Source organism: Leucoraja erinacea, chromosome 6 (genome assembly GCF_028641065.1).
Source record: "Leucoraja erinacea ecotype New England chromosome 6, Leri_hhj_1, whole genome shotgun sequence".
Classification (NCBI taxonomy): Eukaryota; Metazoa; Chordata; class Chondrichthyes; order Rajiformes; family Rajidae; genus Leucoraja; species Leucoraja erinaceus.
This window is the reverse complement of record NC_073382.1, coordinates 52,091,270-52,113,606: the sequence shown is the minus strand read 5'-3', so window position 1 is coordinate 52,113,606 and position 22,337 is coordinate 52,091,270. Positions and strand designations below refer to the sequence as shown.

The window sequence follows — 22,337 nt, the reverse complement described above, 5'->3', positions numbered from 1 at the left end:
ATGCAGATTACAAAATAATGGATCTTCCAGTCATTATTTTGATTTTAATTGATTCTTTATTGAAGTAGTTGTACAAACAAAGAGATGATTCATACCAGGTTCTCCTTATTCTCATTCAAGCTGTAACTTTCCGTTCTCTCCCATCTGGTAAGAATTGTGTACTCTCTCTCCCGTGCCTGGTCTGATCTGGCCACTCCCTGTGGCTACACTGCATGTAACGCCCTACTATGTATCAAGTGCCCGCCCCCAACAGTTCAAAATAATACCGCTAGAAATATCTAGACAAAATAATATAATATGCCAACAGTAGCTAGCCTAAACCTAAATGGTTCCTACATGTGGGTTTATAGGTTAATTGGCTTTTGTAAATAGTTCCTAGTTTGTAGGATAGAATTAGTGTATGGGTGACTAGTGTATGGAAGATAGAGTTTACAGCACCAGAGACCCAGATCATACCTGACTGCAGGTGTTGCGTGAAGAATTTGTATGTTCTCCTTGTGATTGCGTGGGTTTTCTCTGGGTGCTCCCGTTTCCTCCCATATTCCAAAGACATGCAGGTTGGTAGGTTAATTGGCTTCTGTAAATTGTCCCTAGTTTGTAGGATTGAACTAGTGCACGAGTGATCACTGATCGGCATGGACCCGTTGGGCTGAAGGATCTGTTTCCATGCTATATCTGTAAAACACTCATATGTACCTCTAACTGCAAAACAATTTAAACATAAAATGCACTACATAAACACTCTTGATAAACACAATCAAGGTAGGCTTGAAACCGAACTTAAATAGCACTTCCAGACTTTTGCAAATTATCTAATTTATCATACCATGTTTATGTGGACTTTGTGCATTCAGAAATTATCTCCAAACAGTATCTAAGCTCAGGGATAGATAGATATGAATAAAGATATTATAATGCCAAATCAAAGATACAGTTGAAAGTAAAGATATTGAGCCAGCTCTTTGTAAAAGGATGCAAGGGATTACCAAGCACGTATAATCAGTCAAGTATGATTGTGATGGAGGCAAATGTATTTTAACTTAATGATAATGAACCTTCCCTGTTTCCAATCCTCACTTTACCAATACTGATAGCAGGACACGTTTTGTAAAAAAATGAACACCATTTCAATCATAACAACCAAAAAAATCTTAGGATAATTGAAAGCTAATAGCGTGAATCACAGGGATTGAGTGTACTCACTACAACAGGTGTGAGGATATTATTGAATCAGTGGCACAGAGAGGTTGAATAAACATCTGTTGTTGAAGATGTTGAATACAGAGAACCCATGTCCCTTTACCGGGTCACAAAACTTCACTTAATCATGAACATATCATCGGAATGAGGATCAATTAAGTCTTTATATCAGGATGCTAGTCTGGTTGGAAATTTGACTGTAAAAAGTGAAGGTGTCATGTTAATCACAATTGTTTTAGTTTTAGTTTTAGAGCTGCAGCGTGGAAATAGGAAATAGTAAGAGAGCAACTCTGTCGCTGCGCCATTGTGCCACCAATATAGATTAAAAAGTAATTTGTTTTTGGATGATGTTGTTTGAAGTATAAATATTGGCAGGCTGTTGGAAGACCCAGATTGCATATCTCTGAATAATGATAGTTTAACATCTTGTTGAAAAGATGGCACTTTCACCTTTAGGGACAGAACCTAAATAACATCTTGAATTTTGCATCAAAGTCCACAAAAGGAACTTTAATTCCAGGTCCTTTACATCAAAGAGAAGTAAGCCAAGAGCCAAATAAGAGGTGAGAAAGATGGATATTTGTGGATTATTACTCGGTTCGATCCATTCACAGCTCCTCACCAAATGAAGCTGCCTGTGCCTCATGCTGCAAGACCAAAACAAAATACAGTCATAGGCTGAGAGGCAGCAAGTCCCATCTGTGCCACAAAAGTGCTAACCAAAGATGATCTCCAACAAGAGAAACCGAACCACCTTCCCTGGACTTAAATGGCATTTTCATTCAATAAAAACTGAAAGTGCTGGAAATATTTGACAGGTGAGGTTGCATCTGTGGGAAGAGAAACAGAGTTAACATTTCAGTTTGAGGACGTTTCTCTTCCCACATATGCAGCCTGACTTGCTAAGTATTTTCAACATTCTATTTTTATTTTAGATTTCTAGCATCTGTAGATTTTTGATTACATTATATATCACTAGGTTTCTCTTCCACAATATATTAGGTTAACATTGAACAGAAACTCAACTGCACCATCCCTATAAATTTGGTGACTAGAAGGGCAGGCCAGAGGTTACACACTTCCTAACACCACAGTGCCCTCCCACCATCTATAAACCACAAATCTGGATTGCGAATGAATACTCTCCGTTTGTCTGGATTAATGTGGTGTTATCAACTCTGAAGAAGCTTAGCACCATCAAGAAAAACAAATCCACATGATAACTATCCCATCAACCAAGTTCTAAGGGAGAAGATCAGTCGTCTTACTTGCTGTTTCTGATATGGGTATAATATTGCACCAATGCACTACCTTAAATTAGTATAATAGATTTAATTAAGACATTTGTGAAATTTTCTTCTAAAAGTGATAATCTGCTCCATGCTGGAAGTCTGAAATAAAAACACAAAATGCTGAAAATACTCTATTGGTTAGGCAGCATCCATGGAGAGAGAAATGGAATAAGCATTTCAGATCAATAACCTTTCATCATAAATGAAATGTTCTTACTGTTTAGGCAGAAGCATGAGCAGAGGCAACAATGGAAAGCCCAGGAACATGAAGTCCAACTGTCTAATACACTGCAGAGAAACAACACACCATTGGTGAGTAAGGGGCCATATACATATATTCAAAGACATTTCAAAACTTCAAGACATTTCGGCACGGACTTGTAGGGCCGAGATGGCCTGTTTCCGTGCTGTAATTGTTATAAAACAGGTCAGCTAGTAAAACTGGGACAGAATAGTGCACCTGGAGTATATTAAGGGAAGGTATCCCACGCCAGGGGGCCACATGAGTGGCACGGGTGGGGGACATTTTTGTGGAACTTGGAAGACTTGTGAATGGTGTTGGGCGGTCTCTGTGGCCGACGGGGATGTCGGATGGAGTTTTCGCACTGTGTGCACATTGTATATATTTATTACTTGGACAGGGGCCACAGAGTGGCACGGGTGGGGGACTGTTTGGTGAAATTTGACAAATGTAAAAAATTGTACTAAAAAAATTTGTATAGTCTCCGAAAATGTCGGATGAATTTTGTTTGTTTGAATGGTTCAGGAATTGTATATATTTATCAATTGAATAAAGTCTATTTTGAAATTAAAAAAAAAAAATATTCGAGATTTCAAAACTAATGACAATGTCACTTAGTAGATATTTACATAGTTAGCTGCTTACTGGATTACTGGCTTACTGCATACTGGTAGCGAGAGGGTGATGAGAGCTGGTATTGAGGGGGAATGGTTCCTGGGATGCCAGAACTAACAGTTAAGCCTTCTCAAGGTGTTGTGAGCCTAATTCAATGAAACACCAGTTTAACGTCGCCTATTCCTTCGCTCCATAGATGCTGCCTCACCCCGGCTGAGTTTCTCCAGCATTTTTGTCTACCTTTTAAATAGTTAATGGTGCTTTTGGAAAGTCCTTTCTAACAGCTGCAACAAACTGTAACTCCTTTCTTCACATTATGAGTACACCTACATCAATCAAGCACTCATAAATCACTCACTGATGGTTGAGTCTACTTTGGTTCATGTTGATTAGCAAGTTTATATTTGAACTGAGTAAACTGAACACAATCAAAATACAAGGAGCTGCAGGCGCTGGAATCTTGAGCAAAACACAAAGTGCTGGTAGGAACTCAGCCAGTCATGCAGAGTCTGTGGAGTTAGCTGACGTTTAGGTTTCTTCAGACCCTAACTGAAGAACTGTCTCGACCTGAAAACTGTCTGTCCGTTCCCTCCACAGATGCTGCCTGACCTGCTGTGTTCCTCCAGAATGAACACGCGGCAGCCTGCTGGACTGAATGCTATTTGGATTTGAGCATCATTTAAGCGACCATTATGACCATTTAAAACTCTATTCCAGCTCAGCACTTGTTTATAGCTAAGAATGTGATGGCTCACATGGAATGTAGGGAAGCATTTAATGATCTGATGATAGCAGCCTGGATCCTATGTGTCAGCTGATTGAAGTCATTTATAGATAGCGGAGGTTTCCACCATCACAATACAAGTCTGCCAGGTTTGGCAAGAAATTGTCAGATTGGAACATTGGATTTTCAAAACCACGTTTATTAAAGGACAGAAGTAAAATAATAAACATGAGAATGATAGCATAATAGCTGGAATAATAGTCAAAAGTTTGGGTGAACAATCCAGATGCCAAATTCAAATCCATCTCAGCAGCTGTAGAATTTAAATGCAATTCATGAAACAATTTGGTCAGCAAGAAATAATCATGGCAAGCAGGTCCCTCAAGTCTCTTATAAGTTTGGGTCATTGAAGAATTTAGAAACATAGAAACATAGAAATTAGGTGCAGGAGTAGGCCATTCAGCCCTTCGAGCCTGCACCGCCATTCAATATGATCATGGCTGATCATCCAACTCGGTATCCCGTACCTGCCTTCTCTCCATACCCCCTGATCCCCTTAGCCACAAGGGCCACATCTAACTCCCTCTTAAATATAGCCAATGAACTGGCCTCAACTACCCTCTGTGGCAGAGAGTTCCAGAGATTCACCACTCTCTGTGTGATAAAAAGTTCTTCTCATCTCGGTTTTAAAGGATTTCCCCCTTATCCTTAAGCTGTGACCCCTTGGGAATTTGGGAATTTAGAAGTAAAATAAAAAACTGTAGCTTCTGGAGAAATTTGGGAATTGCTGGAAATACTCAACAGCTTTGTGGAACTTAAACAGAACCTGTGGAAAAAACAGGCACAATTAAAGTTTCAGATTGACTAAAACTGGACTAGTAAAGTGATAAAACAAATAAACAAAAGGAGATTCGGGGCTCAGGAAGGGGTGAGGATGGAAGTCAGGTAGAAACAAGGAACTGCAGATGCTGGTTAACCTCTAACAACCTCTCCCCTTTCCTTCCCTCTACCTCCCCCCCCCCCCCCCCCCACACCTCCCCCTTTCCTTACTAACCCCCCCCCCCCCATCCCCCCCTGCCCCACCTGAACTCGCACCTATTTTACCATTGCCCCTCCACCCACATTCCTTCCACTGGGTTTACAATTCACAACTCTTCAATCGTTTTTGTCTCACACCTGTTTTAATCTCTGGCCTATGTTCCGTTCATCTGCCTATCAAAACCCCCTTTACCTGCTTTCACCTATTACCTGCTGTGCTTTGTCCTGCCTCTCCTCTTTCGTGGCTTTCTTCTCCCTCCATCTCCTCCCCTTTCCCATAATCTGTCTGAAGAAGGGTCCCAACCCAAAACGTCACCTACCCATGCTCGCCAGAGATGCTGCCTCACTCACTGAATCATTCCAGCACTTTGTGTCTAAACCCCAGTTCTTGTTAATGTACCTATTGGTGCCACAAACCATGCCGAAGAGGATGGCATTGATTACTTAGGAGTCATCAATGTGAATGTTATTCTGTGTGCCATCTTATTCACAAACCTTGTTATTTTATATTATTGTCCATTTAGCTCCAAGCTCATGTGAGGACAAACACTACACAGGCAGAAATACCTGGAGGACACATGAAAAGTGAACACTTGCAGACAGCTGTTGAAGAGTTTCAGTGTGTAAATGATCAGTTTTCGCCAACGAATGTGGATATAGATGCTGAACTGCACAATTGCAAATCTAAGAATGTGCAGCATCTGCAGTTTCAAGAAAATATTGCAAAATTGCAATCTACGGTTGCAGATCTGACTGAAAAGAATTACAAGAATTGTAGCCAAGTGGCCAAAGTGCAGGAATCAATTATCAATATAAAAACTGCAATAGATGAGATAAAAGAAGAAAACAGCAAACTACATTCTATGATTTCTGAATTGCATTTGCAAATGAACTCTATTACTATGGATCCGCAGGGCAATGTTCGGCCCGCTGATGAATCTGTGAGGGACAAGCTTTGTGAAAAGGCAGGAACTGAAGATGAGGAACTTCATCACAGGATCTTAAACCTATATGAACAAAATAATCAGCTGAAAACTATGATCATAGACTTAGATAAAAAACAAAGCTGCCAAGGAACATTACATTCACAAATACAGGAACATATTGGTCAGTTTCAGGCTGTTGCTGAAAAATTACAGCAAGGAAATAAAAAAGTGCAAACCATCATCTCAGAACTTTATGAGAAAAGATGCCAATTTGAGGATTTGGCATCAGGCCTACAAAGAAATATTGCCAAACTGCAGGCAGCTATTCCCCACAATGTGCAGCCTGGTGCATTTTCAGAGCTGCGACATATGACAGAAAATTACTTAAACTTACGGCATGAGAACTGGAAGCTGCAGGACAAAATGTCAGAGCTTTGCAAATGTAAGAGCTGGCTTGAAAGCTCCCTATCAACATTAAACGCAAAGGTTTTTCAGCTTGAGGCTAGTAAATGTGACAGTCAAAAGCTCCAATACAAGATATTCGATCTTCAGGACAAAAGTAATGAATATACAAACGCTATCATCAAGCTTGAAGGTGAAAATATGAATCTACAAAAAAATTATTGTGGCCTTCAAAGCTATAAAAACAAACTGTTAACAATTATTTCAGAACTACAAAGTAAAGCATTAATGTTAGAGGGTGCTGACTTACAAAACAAACGGCTACAATGTCTTGCCCAAGAACTCCTTGGAAAGAATGCAGAATTAAACATCAAAATTATCGTACTTGCAGAGAGAAATAACTCTTTGGAAGAATATCTTTTGCAAGTGCAGCAAAATATAAATCATCGTCAGAAAACTGCAGTAGAATTACACGGATATACAAGACCCCAAACTACAATTGCAGAAGTGAGTGGGAATAAATACCAGTTTGAAACAGAGCTGCAGACAGTAATAGATATATTAGCCAACACTGCTGCAATCAAGGAGAAACTTCAGGTAACCATCTCAGAACAGCAGGAGCATATTTTGGAGTCTCAAAGTAAAATTTTGAAACTACAGAGAAGAATCACCTCTCTTCACCAGTTAGTAACTGAACTACAAAATATTAGCCATCAATTTAGCTTAAATGTTTTGGAATTGCAAGACAACATTTATATGTCAGGCATCAGAGAAGCACAAAACCAATGTAGTCCAGTGATCTGTCAGGACAAGAAACATTATCATGAGGGAATGGTCAGTATTTCACAGCTCGAGACCGTGTTAGAATCACCATTTACAAGGTTCACAGCTTCCACAGAAAGCTCTCTTATTCATATAATCCTTAAAATTATAAAGATTAGCAAAGACGTTGTGGTCTCCATTGAGAAAATTGGGATCGAAACCAGACATCTTCAGGTTTCAATTTTTGATCTTGAGCTTAAGATGCAGTTACATAAGGATGGCTTGTTAAATTCAGAAGTGGACACCCTTCAAGAAATTGTTCAGCAGCTGAAGGAGCATAAATATTCACTTGAGTACCATGAATATGAGAAAGCACTCCTGCAACAAAAGATATCTGATCTTGATAAAATCATGGTCAATGAAACATCCTTCACAAATGAAATTGAGGCTCAAATCAAGGATCAACAACACACAGCTAATTCTGAAAATAAAAAGTTGCAAAAATTAATAATAGACCTTTTGAGTAATAATCTGGAACTTGAAAATACAATAAATTGGACTCTGGAGCGTAATGAAGTATTGGATGTCCAACTTGCTGCTTTGAAAAATATTCTCAGAGAAGAACAGGTACAATTTAATGAAAAAGAAGTCAAATTAAACTGGCAGTGGAAGATATATATCGAACATATTGAACATCTACAAGGTGTGTTATCAGAAATGGTTGCGGAAAATACAAATCTTAAAGAAACAGTTGAGATACTTGTCCAAGAGAAAGTTCACCTACAAACTACAGTATCTGAACTGCAATCCAATTTAAAATCAGGGAAGTTAAATACAAAAAGTCAGCAGGATGACCAGTTGCATGCAGAGTCTTCCAACAGTAGACTGTACAAGAAAAGTAAAACAGTGCAAAAAAATAACATCAAACTCACAAGAAGCTTGAAGGAATTTGAAGGAGTTGCAGATCTTCCTGAGAATACAAGGAACAAGCTAAAGCCAAAACTAACAGAGGAAAATCTATCCTTTGATGAGGAAGTCCGTCAAATTGAAGAGAAGGCCATAAATAATGATGGAAAAGATTGCCCTGAGGCCTTACTAGAGGAACTGATGGGCAAGTCCGATAAAGATTGTGAGGTGCATATTGCTATAGAAAAGGCAGAGACGACGACAGATCTTGTAAACCTTGAAATAAATATACCACTTACTGATAAGGTGTTATTTCACTTGGGAAGTGAAAGATCAGATATATCTAATCCATCAACATTAGATGTGTCTGAAAATTTTCAAATGCAGAAAATGCCCAATGAACTGATGGAGTATAACAAAGAACTTACGGCATACATTGAGACTCTTATGGAAGAAAAATACTGGCTGACAGTTGCAGTTTGTGAACTGAAACAAAACCTGATGGAATTGCAACAACAGGTCGATAAAAGTGAGTCACAAATGATAAATAACTTTTGCAAATATATTCCAATATTTATTGATCCTGTGGAAAATGAAAACACACGACTTTTCGATCATGAAAATGCATTGGTTAACATTGTTAATGAATTGGGGAAAAATGCATCATTAGATGAATTTGATTGTAGCAGACCTGCTGTTCAAATGGAGATAGAGAAGGAGAAATCTGATGCAGAAAATAATCAACTTCAAAACAAAGTTAAACATCTCCAGAAAAAGAATGAAGAATTAGAAATGTCTATTAAAAAACACGAATATGAGAAGAAATTGTTAGAAACTAGTCTCATTAAGAAAGAGAATTATCTTTCTCTGGAACAGAAAAATGCCTGTGAAATGCAAAGCCTCATGAAATATGAAATCCAGATCATTGAAAAGCAAAAATGCCAGCTAGAAACTATGGACGATGATCTATTGGATGAAAACATGACTTTATCAGTTGATGTAGATAAAATGTTGCTACAGCTCACAGAAGATGAAATGGACAGTGATCTTAAAATGCAACACTACTTCAATGAACATGAAGCTAAGATTTCTGAGCCAGAAGAAGTGTGTGAAACTATTGAAGTACAAGATGAAGCGAAAACACTGGAAGAGACAAGAAGACAACATAAATTGATCGAGAGGTATAAAGTAGAAAAAGAGTCTCTTTTAAAGTTTAAAATTCTACTCAGAAATCAGCAAATGTACTGCAGGACAAGTGCTAATCTCACAAATGATTTAAAGGAAGTTGATGAAAAAATAGGACGACTTCAGGAGAAGCTGAATGCTCTGACATGTAACAGCTCAAAATTTCTGGAGATTCTTAATCAGTCCACAGAAAGGAGTCAGATCAGTAACATTTGTAGTTCAGAAAGTCAGGTGAGCAAGTCTGTATCAATGGAACCTGTGCACCTGTGTAACTTAATAAACCCAGATTTCTCTGGAAAACATGCTAATATTTACCCAGACAGCAGAAAAGACTTGGAATCATATATTCAGCCGTCAAAAGAAAAGAATAAAAGCAAAATCTTAAATGTACAAAACGTTCAACATCTAGAGTCAATCAAGGAATCACAGAACAGTAATGAAAACATACAAAAGGCCATGGAAAAGACTGACAGAGATAAAAAATTGCTTGAATTAAATGTGACTCACCACAAAGGAAGGATAGATGCTGAGCAACATGCCTGCAATAACTTGACAGTTTATCTAAAAAACAAAAGCAAGATATTAGGAAATCAGAATAATAATTTCCATGATATGATCGCTGAATTGTTGAATGATATCTCAAGATTTCAAGTTTCAATTGATAATCTTGAGCAAGCAAAAAAACTGTTAAAGATTAAAATCACTGAGCTGAATGATGGAATGAAAATAGATGAGGCATGCTGCAGTTACAAAGTAAAGCAAGGGAGTTCATCTCAAGCTGCTGACCCACCAAAGAAATTAACAGGATCTGAGAACACTATGATGAATTTCCTTGCAGCTCTTTACGAAGTGGACAAGGATACAATGCTTCCTGCAGTTATGAACCACGTTCTTGAAACAGGTGACGAACTTCAAAACAGTGAAACGAGATCTCAACAAACCATTGATAACACTGAAAATGGTAGAATAATGTTTGTGAAAACCACTGGTAATTTGCAAGATAAAATATTAGAAGAGCACAATTTTAGCATTGCATTACTGGAACTCTCTCAGATTATGGATCCTTCCTCTGCGAACAGTTACCAACGAAAAGTTGTGAAAACTCCACCAGAAAGTCATCATTCACAAAATGAAAGTTTAGTAGATAAAAATGTTAAATTAATAGATTGTGAGCCCACAGAAGAACATTTGACCTCAACTAAAATTCACTTTCAACCAGCGAATGAGGAAGACTTGAAATGGACAATGCAAGAGACGGAATTGGTGGATATGGCTCTTGGGAGCAAAGCGGGAGAAATAAGTGCTCCAGAAGTGTCCACATTTTGTCTAGGTCCAATTTCAGAAAACCAACTAAGTATCTATAAAACCAAGAGAAATAATACAGAAAGTGAAACAATAAATAAATTCATAATTAATTTCCAAGACATAAATCAACAAGCCAAGGAGAAGAACATGTTTTCAACTTGTGCGCATTTAAGTGTAGCCGATGAGGACTACAATCTTAAAACTAACTGTAAGTGTGACTTCAATCAGAATTGTACTGAATCTGAAGTAAGGAATACATGGCTGCAGGAAACATTTGAATCAACTAACAGTATGGGATATCCAGAAATAGGAAATATTATGAGAGGGCAAGACACATTGCTGGCTGGAGATTCCAAGCAACAATACACAGGAATAGAAAAAGTTGCTGATACTGTAAGAACAACATCAGTTTGTGCCATTGAGTCTCCAATTATATATATTAAGGGCGCCTGTCAACAGGAAAAAAACGTACCATTGTCAAAGAGGGTGCAGGAGCGAAATAGGGTCACTCTAAATCATCAAGAAGACAAAGAATTGGTCAAACCAACTCTCGATCATCAAGAGACCGAACTTTGGGAGGAAGAACTTACGGATAACGGTTACATTGATCAGAGGTAGAAATTAAAGATGCTATTTGTCTCTCGTCAAGCCTGATTATCTGTAAATGTCACCTGGTTGTGAATACAGGGCATTCCTATTAATGGTTTGAATTAGCCTGACACACTGAGTTACTCTAGCATTTTGTGTCTATCTTTGGTATAAACCAGCATCTGCAGTTCCTTCCTACATATATTTTTTAAAGAGTAAGGTTAAAACAATCAAAAACCAAGGACAGGTGAAGCATGGCACATAATTAATGAAATTAAATGGAGGTGACACCAAAGACCTTTGAACATGAGGAAGAGTAGGATAGGGACACACCATCAGCACGATCCATGGTTCAGCCCTAATTGAGATTACATTCTCTATAATTTAATTAAACTCCAGACACATAAGAGAATAAGAAAAATATGTCAGATTTTAAATATGGATGTCTCTCAACTTGTGCCTTCATTCATGGTTCACTTCATTCATGATTCTATGCTTCAAGTCCAGTTTAGTACCCAATCCCCTTATCCAAAATCTCCCTGAATGTCCAAAACCCCATTAACCATAACATTGAATGTACTTAACAAGCAGGCATCCATGGATCTTGGAGAAAGAGAATTCCAACAATTTCCAGGAAGATATTTCTCCTCATTTCAGTTCTAAATGACTGGCCACATCTTGAGATTATTCTCCAACATGTATACTCTCTGGCTAATAAAAACACACCTTACACTGGAAGGAACTCCTGGGACAAAGGACAATTACACATAAGCAGCCTGTTGGTTATCAAGGTGAATGATGCTACCGGGACTTGGATTTGCAATTGGCCATTGGTTCTGATTCTGAGTTGTTATGATGATTGCCGTGAGCCGTTATTGATAACATTTACGTTTTTGAAGGTGGAGAGAAGTTTGCATTCACATAGGCACCTAGGGTGTGTTCACATCTGACCAACCTAATTTGCCTGCAAGTAGACTGCCGCAGTAGCAGAAAGCAGGTGGAAGTAGGCCAGCCTGTTATCAAAGTGTTTTGAAAATTTGCAGGGCCAATCCATGAAAAACAGAACAAGACTTTAGTGACAGCAAGTCTCCAAATGCTGGTTGGTTAGCATCATCATCTACCTCCATCTAGATAATAAAGAGCCTGGATTCACAATCAGGGTGAGCAAGTACATGTTATGAAAAAATGTAGGGACAGAGAACTGATTTATGGTGAAAGTGAAAGTAGGATGAAATTGAAAGTACAATCAGTAAATGGTCACTGCACTAGTCATTCTTGCTGCTATCTCATTCTAGTCAATTTTTCTTTCCCATTTGTCCTTATTATCCTTCTTCTCCTCCACCAAGATTGGTAGTCTACCTTCTTATTCCTCTGATGGACACTTGTGTGGAAAGACAAAACTATGGAAAACAGCAGATTATGTCTATTTTAGTACTTTTTTTAACTACAAAATAATTCACATAGCAGACCTGCACTAGGGAACTGACAAGTTTGAATACAGCAGATCTTTTGTGAAAATGTTACTAATATGAATGTTAAATAACTTTTTCTCCATTAATGAGGAATCTGTAATAAATACTGCCAAGTGAGGAGAAGGTGGCTCCAACTTTAAATTAAATAGTTTATTGTTTTGAAGATGTAAATTCAAATATCTCCACTATAATATATGTTTTGCAAACATGGAGACATATTTGAATAGTATTATTTTTCAAAAATCATACTGAGAATTTTACAGCTCTTTTATCTCTATCCTACAAATAATATAAAGCTGGCCACATTAAAATATATCTTTCCCTTTGATTATAAACGTCAATATTCTCTCCAGATGCAACATTATATTTCCTCCACAATAATTATTGCAACCTTGAAAAATGTTCTTACATGTTGATCATTTGAGAAATATGAATTGTTATATAGATTGGTCCTCCAATTAGATGTAAGTTTAAATCCAAACAATTGAAAAATCATCACTCAGATCATTAATTGCAAAAAACAATTTGCAGTGCCTCAGTTTACAATATACTAAATCACATCAATGTAACAATGCAATTCTGGTGTAAAATTACTATCTATTTTTTATTCTGTGGTTGATTGCACAGCATTAGCACTGTAAACTTTATTGTGCGTTGTGTGTACATAAATTAACATGTTGATTTTTAAATAATATTTGTGCAGTTTATCCATTAAACCTATGGCCGTCTCCACTGAGTTTATGGAACCTACATCCTCTGGCACTGAACAGATTACTGAAACTTCTGAAGTGCAAAAAGACAACAAAAATGTAAAGGTAAAAGTAGAATGTGACCTTTTGGGAATCCATCATCTTCAACCATTTGAAATGGTGTGACATTACAGCAGAATCAGTACAGATCAATACTATTAGCTTTATTAATCAGGAATCAATTCCAACATCTTTAATGAATGTAGGTCATTAGGTTTTTTTTATATACAGGTGAGTTATGCAAAGAGAAACAGTTCATGTGGTTTTCATGCAAGAAGTGGCACAACTGATAGAGCTGCTGTCTCAGAGCACCAGAGACCCAGGTTAATACTGACATCAAGTGCTGCTGTTTGCACAATCTCCCTGTGACGACATGGGCTTCCTCCTGGTGCTCTGGTTTCCACCCACATCCCAAAGATGTGCGAGTTTGTAGGTTAATTGGCCTCTGTAAATTGCCCCAGTGTGTGGGGACTGGATGGGAAAGTGGGATAACATAGAACTAGTGTGAAAGGGTGATCGGTGGTCAGTGTAGACCAGGTGGGCCAAAGGACCGATTTTCATGCTGGAAATCTAAACTAAACTAAATGGAAGGAACTAATGGTTATTTACAATCATAATTATTTCCTCACATTCAAATGTTGAGATGTATTGTTTCAAGTATCAAAAATGACTAACAGTTCATTAACTTACCAATAGCCTGAATCAGATGAACAAAATGTAGCATCTGTGTAAAATTATGAGTGCAAATGAGAATTATGTGAAAGCATCTATTATTCCCCTTCTGATTCACCTTTCTTTGCAAAATTCCCTACCAGGTAGCAATTACTGATCTTGTGGTCAAGATAAAACGTAAGTAAGCATGGAACGTTTGGATGTTTGTTTGTCAATAGCAAAGATTCTGCATTGTTCTGGAAGATATTTATTAAATTGTTTTTGAATGTAACATCATATTTCAAGGGGTTTTTTTCCTCAGAGAAAATGTCTACTTTGTGACCATCTTTAGTTGGGCAAGAAACCCTTGCCCAGGCAAAATCAAGATAATTAGGTAACCAAATAATAGCAGCATTTCCACAGTGACAGAAATGGAAGAAACCATTGTCATAGCTCTGAGGACATATGTTTAAGGTGAGGGGAGGAAGGGGGGGGGTGTGAGTTTGAGATTTAATAGGAACACGAGGGGCAGCTTTTTTACTCAAAAGGTGGTCGGTGTATGGAGCGAGTTGCCGGAGGAGGTAGTTGAGACAGTGGCTATCACAACATTTAAGAAACATTTAGACAGCTACGTGGATAAGATAAGTTTAGAGGGATATGGGCCAAACACAGGCAGATGGGACCAGTGGAGATAGGCCTTGTTGTTCAGCATGGGCAAGTTGTGCCAAAGGGCCTGTTTCCAAGCTGTACGACTCTATGTTGCAACAAAGCAAGATTGATTGTGTGGACCGAACATTAAATCACTCTCCTGGAACCTACAAACTTAAAACACTTGTGGATAATATGCTATATACCATCACTTATCTCATTGCAAGATGGTAAAAGTGCATATATACTTTGGCTTTAGTGTTTAAAAATGTTTCAAGGCACTTCACGGGTAATTAAAAAAAAGAATGCTGAATGAAAAATGTACCTAATAGGAATTCCTCTTCAGATTTATTTGATTTAATTACTGATGACAATGACAAATGTTCCAATGATCAAATAATGGATACAAAAAATGGATTCAGTGTAAAATACGAGGACTGTGACAACCTATTGCATGGTGCATCATGTATAGAACCATGCACTTAAATTTTCCTTGAATACATTCTATTAAATAAATATTTTGGTGTCTGGAAAGGTTTACTAAATTTCCAATGTTTGGCTTTTTTTTTGTTTCCTTTTGTAACATGGGTCTTACATAGAAACATAGAAATTAGGTGCAGGAGTAGGCCATTCGGCCCTTCGAGCCTGCACCGCCATTCAATATGATCATGGCTGATCATCCAACTCAGTATCCCGTACATGCCTTCTCTCCATACCCTCTGATCCCCTTAGCCACATGGGCCACATCTAACTCCCTCTTAAATATAGCCAATGAACTGGCCTCGACTACTACCTCTGTGGCAGAGAGTTCCAGAGATTCACCACTCTCTGTGTGAAAAAAGTTCTTCTCATCTCGGTTTTAAAGGATTTCCCTCTTATCCTTAAGCTGTGACCCCTTGTCCTGGACTTCCCCAACATCGGGAACAATCTTCCTGCATCTAGCCTGTCCAACCCCTTAAGAATTGTGTAAGTTTCTATAAGATCCCCTCTCAATCTCCTAAATTCTAGAGAGTATAAACTAAGTCTATCCAGTCTTTCTTCATAAGACAGTCCCTGACATCCCAGGAATCAGTCTGGTAAACCTTCTCTGCACTCCCTCTATGGCAATAATGTCCTTCCTCAGTTTTTGTATGTTTCTTTTAATGAATTCCTCCCATTAGATTATCTGCTTGTTTTGCCTTATTACTCAAAAGCAGGACACATTTTGCATCCACCTTTGTTGGAAGATTTGGAAAGTAATCTTGAATGCGTTGCATATCCTCCTTATACAAAACATTTTCCACAATTTTTCAAGGTTAATATCGCCACAGTTTTCTATTAATATAAACCTCTCTAATTTGTTACTTGTCATCCTTAAATTTCTTGTTACCAATTTGCATTACAATAAATGCTCAGTGGTTTAACTAATCATTATGCTATGAAACAGGGTAATCCGAAGGGGATCTCTTTGAATCATCTTTCCATTTAAATCGTGGCATTGTTAAAGGAGATGCTCAGGGCATGTTTTTTTACACAGAGGATGTTGGGTGCCTGGAATGTGCTGCCAGCTGGTGGTGGTGGAGGCAGTTACAAGAGCATTTTAAATAGACAAATTGATATTCAGGAAATAGAAGGATATGGATCATGTGCAGGCAGAAGAGATTAGTTTCTCTTGGGTAGACAAAAATGCTAGAGAAACTCAGCGGGTGAGGCAGCATCTATGGAGCAAAGGAATAGGTGACGTTTCGGGTCGAGACCCTTCTTCAGACTGATGTGGAGATGGTGGGGGGGGGGGCGGGGGGGGAGGGGGGGCGAGAAGAAGATAGCAGATGAGATTAGTTTCTCTTGGCATCATGTTCGGCACAGACATTGTGGGTCGAAGGGTCTGTTCCAATGCTGTACTTTTCTATGTTCTATATTTATTCTGTAGGTATAAGCTGGAGACCTGATTCATCTTAGATATTCAGACCATCTTATTCTCAGGATTCAAACCCTGGTCTGCCCAACATTTGTCACAAGTTAACATTCACAAATTATGGGCGTAGAATTAGGCCATTCGGCCCAAAGATTCGACTCCGCCATTCAATCGCGGCTACTCTCTACCTCCTAATCCCATTTTCCTGCCTTCTCCCCATAACCCTCGACACCCGTTCTAATAAAAAATTTGTCGCTCTCTGCCTTAAAAATATCCACAGAGGACTTTGCTTCCACAGTCCTCTGTGGCAATGAGTTACACAGAAGAGCTACCCTCTGACTAAAGAAGTTCCTCCTCAACTCCTTTCCTTGGAGACGCAAGGAACTGGAATCTTGACACTAAGTACCAGAGTAACTCAGCCGGTCAGGCAGCATCTCTGGAGGACATGCATGGGCAGGGTAGGCGACGTAGAGGGAAGAAAACCTGGGGCGGGACAAAGCCACCCCACCCTTTCGAGTATTTAAAATTATTTTATTTGTTTTTAAATCATTGAATGGCCTCGCCCCGCCTTACCTCTCTGAGCTGCTCCACCTATACGCTCCTACCCGGTGCCTCAGGTCAGCGGATCAGCTGCTCCTTGAGGTACCAAGGTCTAAGCGGAAGCTCAGAGGGGATAGAGCCTTTTCTGTTGCTGCCCCGGCACTCTGGAACACCTTGCCGCTGCAGATCAGACAGGCCCCTTCACTGCCCATCTTTAAATCCTCCCTAAAAACTCACTTTTATTCACTGGCTTTCGACACTGGCTGAGACATTGTTCCTGTTTTAGTGCTTTTAATGTCTTTTAATTTTTATTGTTTTTATAGTCCTGTCGTCTTAATGGTTTTAGTAGTTTGTAATAACTTTTGTTGACTTCCCATGTACAGCACTTTGTGGTAACTGATGTTGTCTAAAAGCGCTTTATAAATAAAGTTATTATTATTATTATTATTTTGCAGCTTCCCCCACCTACTATAATCAGTCTGAAGAAGGGTTCCAACCCAAAATGTCATCTAACCATGTCATCCTGAGATGTTGTCTGACCCGCTGTTACTCCAGCAATTTGTGTTGTACTTATTTACTTGTTGTCTGCCAGATGAACATTTCTATCAGTGTTTTATGCAGCCAGCTTCTTGCATCTTTGAACAAGCATGAATTACATGTGTTTAATAGTTTCAAAATTCAACTAATTAGTTTGCATAACCATAAAATGGTAAAATAATAAAAAAAAATAATACGTATGCTTATTATAATTAGAAACTTGCAGATCTTGAAAATGTCCACCTTCTGAAATATGCTCTTAATTATTTGTAGCAACCGTGATTGAAGAAGAAATCAACAGTTTCAAGTCATTGACATCAGAAGAAATAACTGGACATGAATTGATAGAGAAGGAAAATAACAAATCTACTCCATCTTTCTGGATGAGATGCATGATACAGTAATTCTTCAAAGTGATTCAAATACTGTGCAAAATTATAACCAATGTAGTTTAAATTATTCAGCAAAACACTGCCTTATTGTCATGACGGGTTATTTATTCTGATGCTTAACAATTCACTTCACTTCATCGTTTTTTTTGAAGAATCGTCCATATTTTTAATCTTTTTAATCCTCATGCGAATCACCATTTGGAAATCAATATCAACTTAAAAGGATGATTACTTCCTAGCACAAGCTTTAATGCCCGATACACACATCACATTAACAAAATGTTTTCAAATGATTCCTGAAATATTCAATTTTTATTGAGATTTTGCCTTATTTCTCTTTCTGCCAATACAACCCATTGAAAATCAGAATGATCAGAACATCAGTTTGAAGTGAGACATCTGGGAAGGTGTTGCTAATCTGAGTCTATGTTAGGGTATCAAAAGTGACTGTTCGGGGGAAATAGGTTTTGCTTTTTACAGAAACTAAACACATTATCTAGTAATCTAGCTAAACATGAGAGGACCTCTTCAAAATGGGACATGTAGTTTTAGGTGGGTGGTAACACAGGGAGCAGATTATGCAGCACTCTATATTACAAACTTTATTTGAATATTCTCTTCTGTATCTCAACCATGAATTCCCATTCTGCAATAAAACAAATAATTTGCTGTAACTAATTTTAATTGCATGGACTATGTTTATCAAACGTGGAACAGTTGACTTGCAGGTAACTCTGTGATGATGAAAGTGGAGCATATCTCTTAACTGCAGATGAACTGCTGGCCAGCCAACACCACAGCAACCCAAAGCAGAATAAAACATTGAATTACATGGCATAATACACTATGCATGCCTCGGTGGTCTGGCAAAATGCCTCATCGCCAGAACTCACCAACAAGCACAAGACCTGGCTAAGCTGGCAGTGAGTGAGACCCTCCCAGTCAGAACCTTCCTGTACTATCGGAATCTTACTACCACGCTGCCCTCGAACGGCTGCTCTGCAGATGAGACGGTTGCCCACCTCTTCACATAGTGTGGATTTGCGAAGAGAGTCCGGTGAATGATATAAGGGTCTTTGTCCCAGTTTATCGTGAACAACTCCATAACTCATTGATTTACGGACTGTTCCCAGGGATAAATTTGGTGGTGGACATCGTCCTATTGGAAGATAATCAACTTTACAAATTATCAATTTGTTAATCAACTTAGTCTGCCCGAAACTTGTTGATCTCCCAGCAGAACGAGATAGACAATAGACAAGAGGTGCAGGAGTAGGCCGTTCGTCCCTTTGAGCCAGCACCGCCATTCAATGTGATCATGGCTGATCATCCCCAATCAGTACCCCGTTCCAGCCTTCTCCCCATATCCCCTGACTCCGTTATCTTTAAGAGCCCTATCTAGCACTTTCTTGAAAGTATCCAGAGAACTGGCCTCCACTGCCCTCTGAGGCAGAGAATCCCACAGACTCACAACTCTCTGTGAGAAAAAGTGTTTCCTCGTCTTTGTTCTAAATGGCTTACCTTTAGCGGATGCAGAGACGACGACTAAGTTTTCTGAACGATCTTTATTAACCACTCGCTCCTTTGTCAACAGGTCTATGCATACATGTCTGATCACAACGGTGGTCAGCAAAACAATTGCCGCGCAAAAACAAAACCACGCGAAAATGGCAGCCCCTCCCAAGTCACGTGACCGCGGCTTCTGAATGCCGGGTACAATACCTGCGTGTGCCTGCAGGCACCGCTACATACCTCTTATTCTTAAACTGTGGCCCCTGGTTCTGTACTCCCCCAACATGTTTCCTGCCTCTAGCGTGTCCAAACCCTTAATAATCTTATATGTTTCAATAAGAATCCCTCTCATCCTTCAACTCCTCTTGTTATAAAGGCCAACATGCCATTTGCTTTCTTCACTGCTTGCTGTACCTGCATGCTTACTTTCATTGTCTGATGTACAAGGACCCCCAGATCCCATTGTACTTCCCCTTTTCCCAACTTGACACCATTTAGATAGTAATATGCCTTCCTGTTTGTGTACCAAAGTGGATAACCTCACATTTATCCACATTAAACTGCATCTGCCATGCATGTGCCCACTCACCCAACCTGTCCAAGTCACCCTGCATTCTTATAGCATCCTCCTCACAGTTCACACTGCCACCCAGCTTTGTGCCATCTGCAAATTTGCTAATGTTACTTTGAATCCCTTCATCTAAATCATTGATGCATATTGTAAATAGCTGCGGTCCCAGCACCGAGCCTTGCGGTACCCCACTAGTCACTGCCTGCCATTCTGAAAGAGACTCGTTAATCCCTCCTCTTTGTTTCCTGTCGTCCAAACAATTTTCTATCCATGTCAGCACTCTACCCCCAATACCATGTGCCCTAATTTTGCTCACTAACCTCCTATGTGAGACCTTATCAAATGCTTTCAGAAAGTCCAGGTACACTACATCCACTGGCTCTCCCTTATCCATTTTCCTATTTACATCCTCAAAAAACTCCAGAAGATTAATCAAGTATGATTTCCCCCTCATAAATCCATGCTGACTCGGACCGATCCTGTTACTGCAATCCAAATGTGTCGCTATTTCTTCTTTTATAATTGACTCCAGCATCTTCCCCACCACCCCCATCAGGCTAACTGGTCTATAATTCCATGTTTTCTCTTTCCCACCTTTCTTAAAAAGTGGGATAACATTAGCTACCCCCCAATCCACAGAAACTGATCCTGAATCTGTAGAACATTGGAAAATTATCACCAATGCATCCACGATTTCTAGAGCCACTTCCTTAAGTACCGTGGGATGCTGACCATTAGGCCTAGGGGATTTATCAGCCTTCAGTCCCATCAGTCTACCCAGCATCATTTCTTGCCTAATATGGATTTCCTTCAGTTCTTCCGTCACCCCAGATCCTCTGGCCACTAGTATATCAGGAAGATTGTTTGTGTCCTCCTTAGTGAAGACGGATCCAAAGTACCTGTTCAACTCATCTGCCATTTCCTTGTTCCCTATAATAAATTCACCTTTTTCAGTCTTTAAGGGTCGAACTTTGGTCTTAACTATTTTTTTCCTCTTCACATACCTAAAGAAGCTTTTACTATCCTCCTTTATATTCTTGGCTAGCTTACATTCCGTACCTCATCTTTTCTTCCCGTATTGCCTTTTTAGTTATCTTCTGTTGCTCTTTAAACATTACCCAATCCTCTTGCTTCCCGCTCATCTTTGCTACGTTGTACTTCTTCTCTTTTATTTTTATACTGTCCCTGACGTCCCTTGTCAGCCACGGTCGCCCCTTACTCCCCTTGGAATCTTTCTTCCTCTTTGGAATGTCCGTCAGGGAATGTTTCCGACTGGCCCATTCCAGACTTAATTGGAAGAAGGATCATAGACATCTTTGGGTACTTTGTTTTCATCCAAAATGTGGTGAAATCTGAAATCTGTTGTCTACAGGATGACAAAAACAGAAACATTTATCCGATTTAAGTGCTTCAACCTACAAAACTTTGGACCGAGATCTGGGACATGGGGTCGTTCCCTGTTGTTATTTTGGCTGCCATTGATTTCTATGGTTTATAGGAATGTTGTACCAGAGAACCTGGGACCCAGTCAGCATCATTGCTGCTCATTCCTTCTCTTGCAACACCTTGTTACTGTCTACAGATTTCAGCTAATGATTTGGCTTTTGCAACATTAAAGAAGGTGGATTATTCAAAAGCAATCTACCAGTCTGGTTTATATCTGTGATAGACACAAAATGCTAGAGAAACTCAGCAGGTCAGGCAGCATCTCTAGAGAAAAGGAATAGATGGCGTTTCGGGTCGAGACCCATCTTCAGACCCAGTCTATCTATTTTGCATCTATCTTTGGTGTAAGCCAACAATTGCAGTTCCTTCTTATATGGTTTAAATCTGTGGTTGGTGATATCTCGAGCAACGACTAGATGCATTTCAAGCTTCAGTGCATGGGAAGGATAAGGTGTTTATGATAATTCAACCGAAATGTTTGCATAAAGCTATTGCCAGATACTGATTGTGACTAATTGCTACTGATATTGATTGTAATGAGTACTAACAAAACCTATAAGACAATTACTGCAAATGAAGCAACACAAAATTATCTTGTCTTTTCATTCTTTGAAATGAAAACTGAATTTTCTTAAAAACTGAAAATGAAGAATCTTAACACTTATTTCGAGCCGTCTTATGTTAAGTAGACTGAAGAAAGAGAGAAGCCTTCAGCATGTTTTATATTCTGTTTTGTTGCTC

The 22,337-nt window shown here is 39.0% G+C and overlaps 1 protein-coding gene across 1 annotated transcript in view; it reads left to right on the top strand.

The window, feature by feature from the left end:
• Window positions 1-20,494, top strand: part of LOC129698127 (uncharacterized) — a 60,862-nt gene extending 40,368 nt beyond the window's left edge. Inside the window, exons 4-8 of the mRNA XM_055637020.1 lie at window positions 2,717-2,804; window positions 5,635-11,210; window positions 13,360-13,471; window positions 14,221-14,254; window positions 17,949-20,494. Of these exons, the coding sequence (XP_055492995.1) occupies window positions 2,717-2,804; window positions 5,635-11,210; window positions 13,360-13,471; window positions 14,221-14,254; window positions 17,949-18,079 (5,941 nt within the window). The 3' untranslated portion in view covers window positions 18,080-20,494. The remainder of the gene's footprint in view (window positions 1-2,716; window positions 2,805-5,634; window positions 11,211-13,359; window positions 13,472-14,220; window positions 14,255-17,948) is intronic.
• Window positions 20,495-22,337: the final 1,843 nt, after the last annotated feature.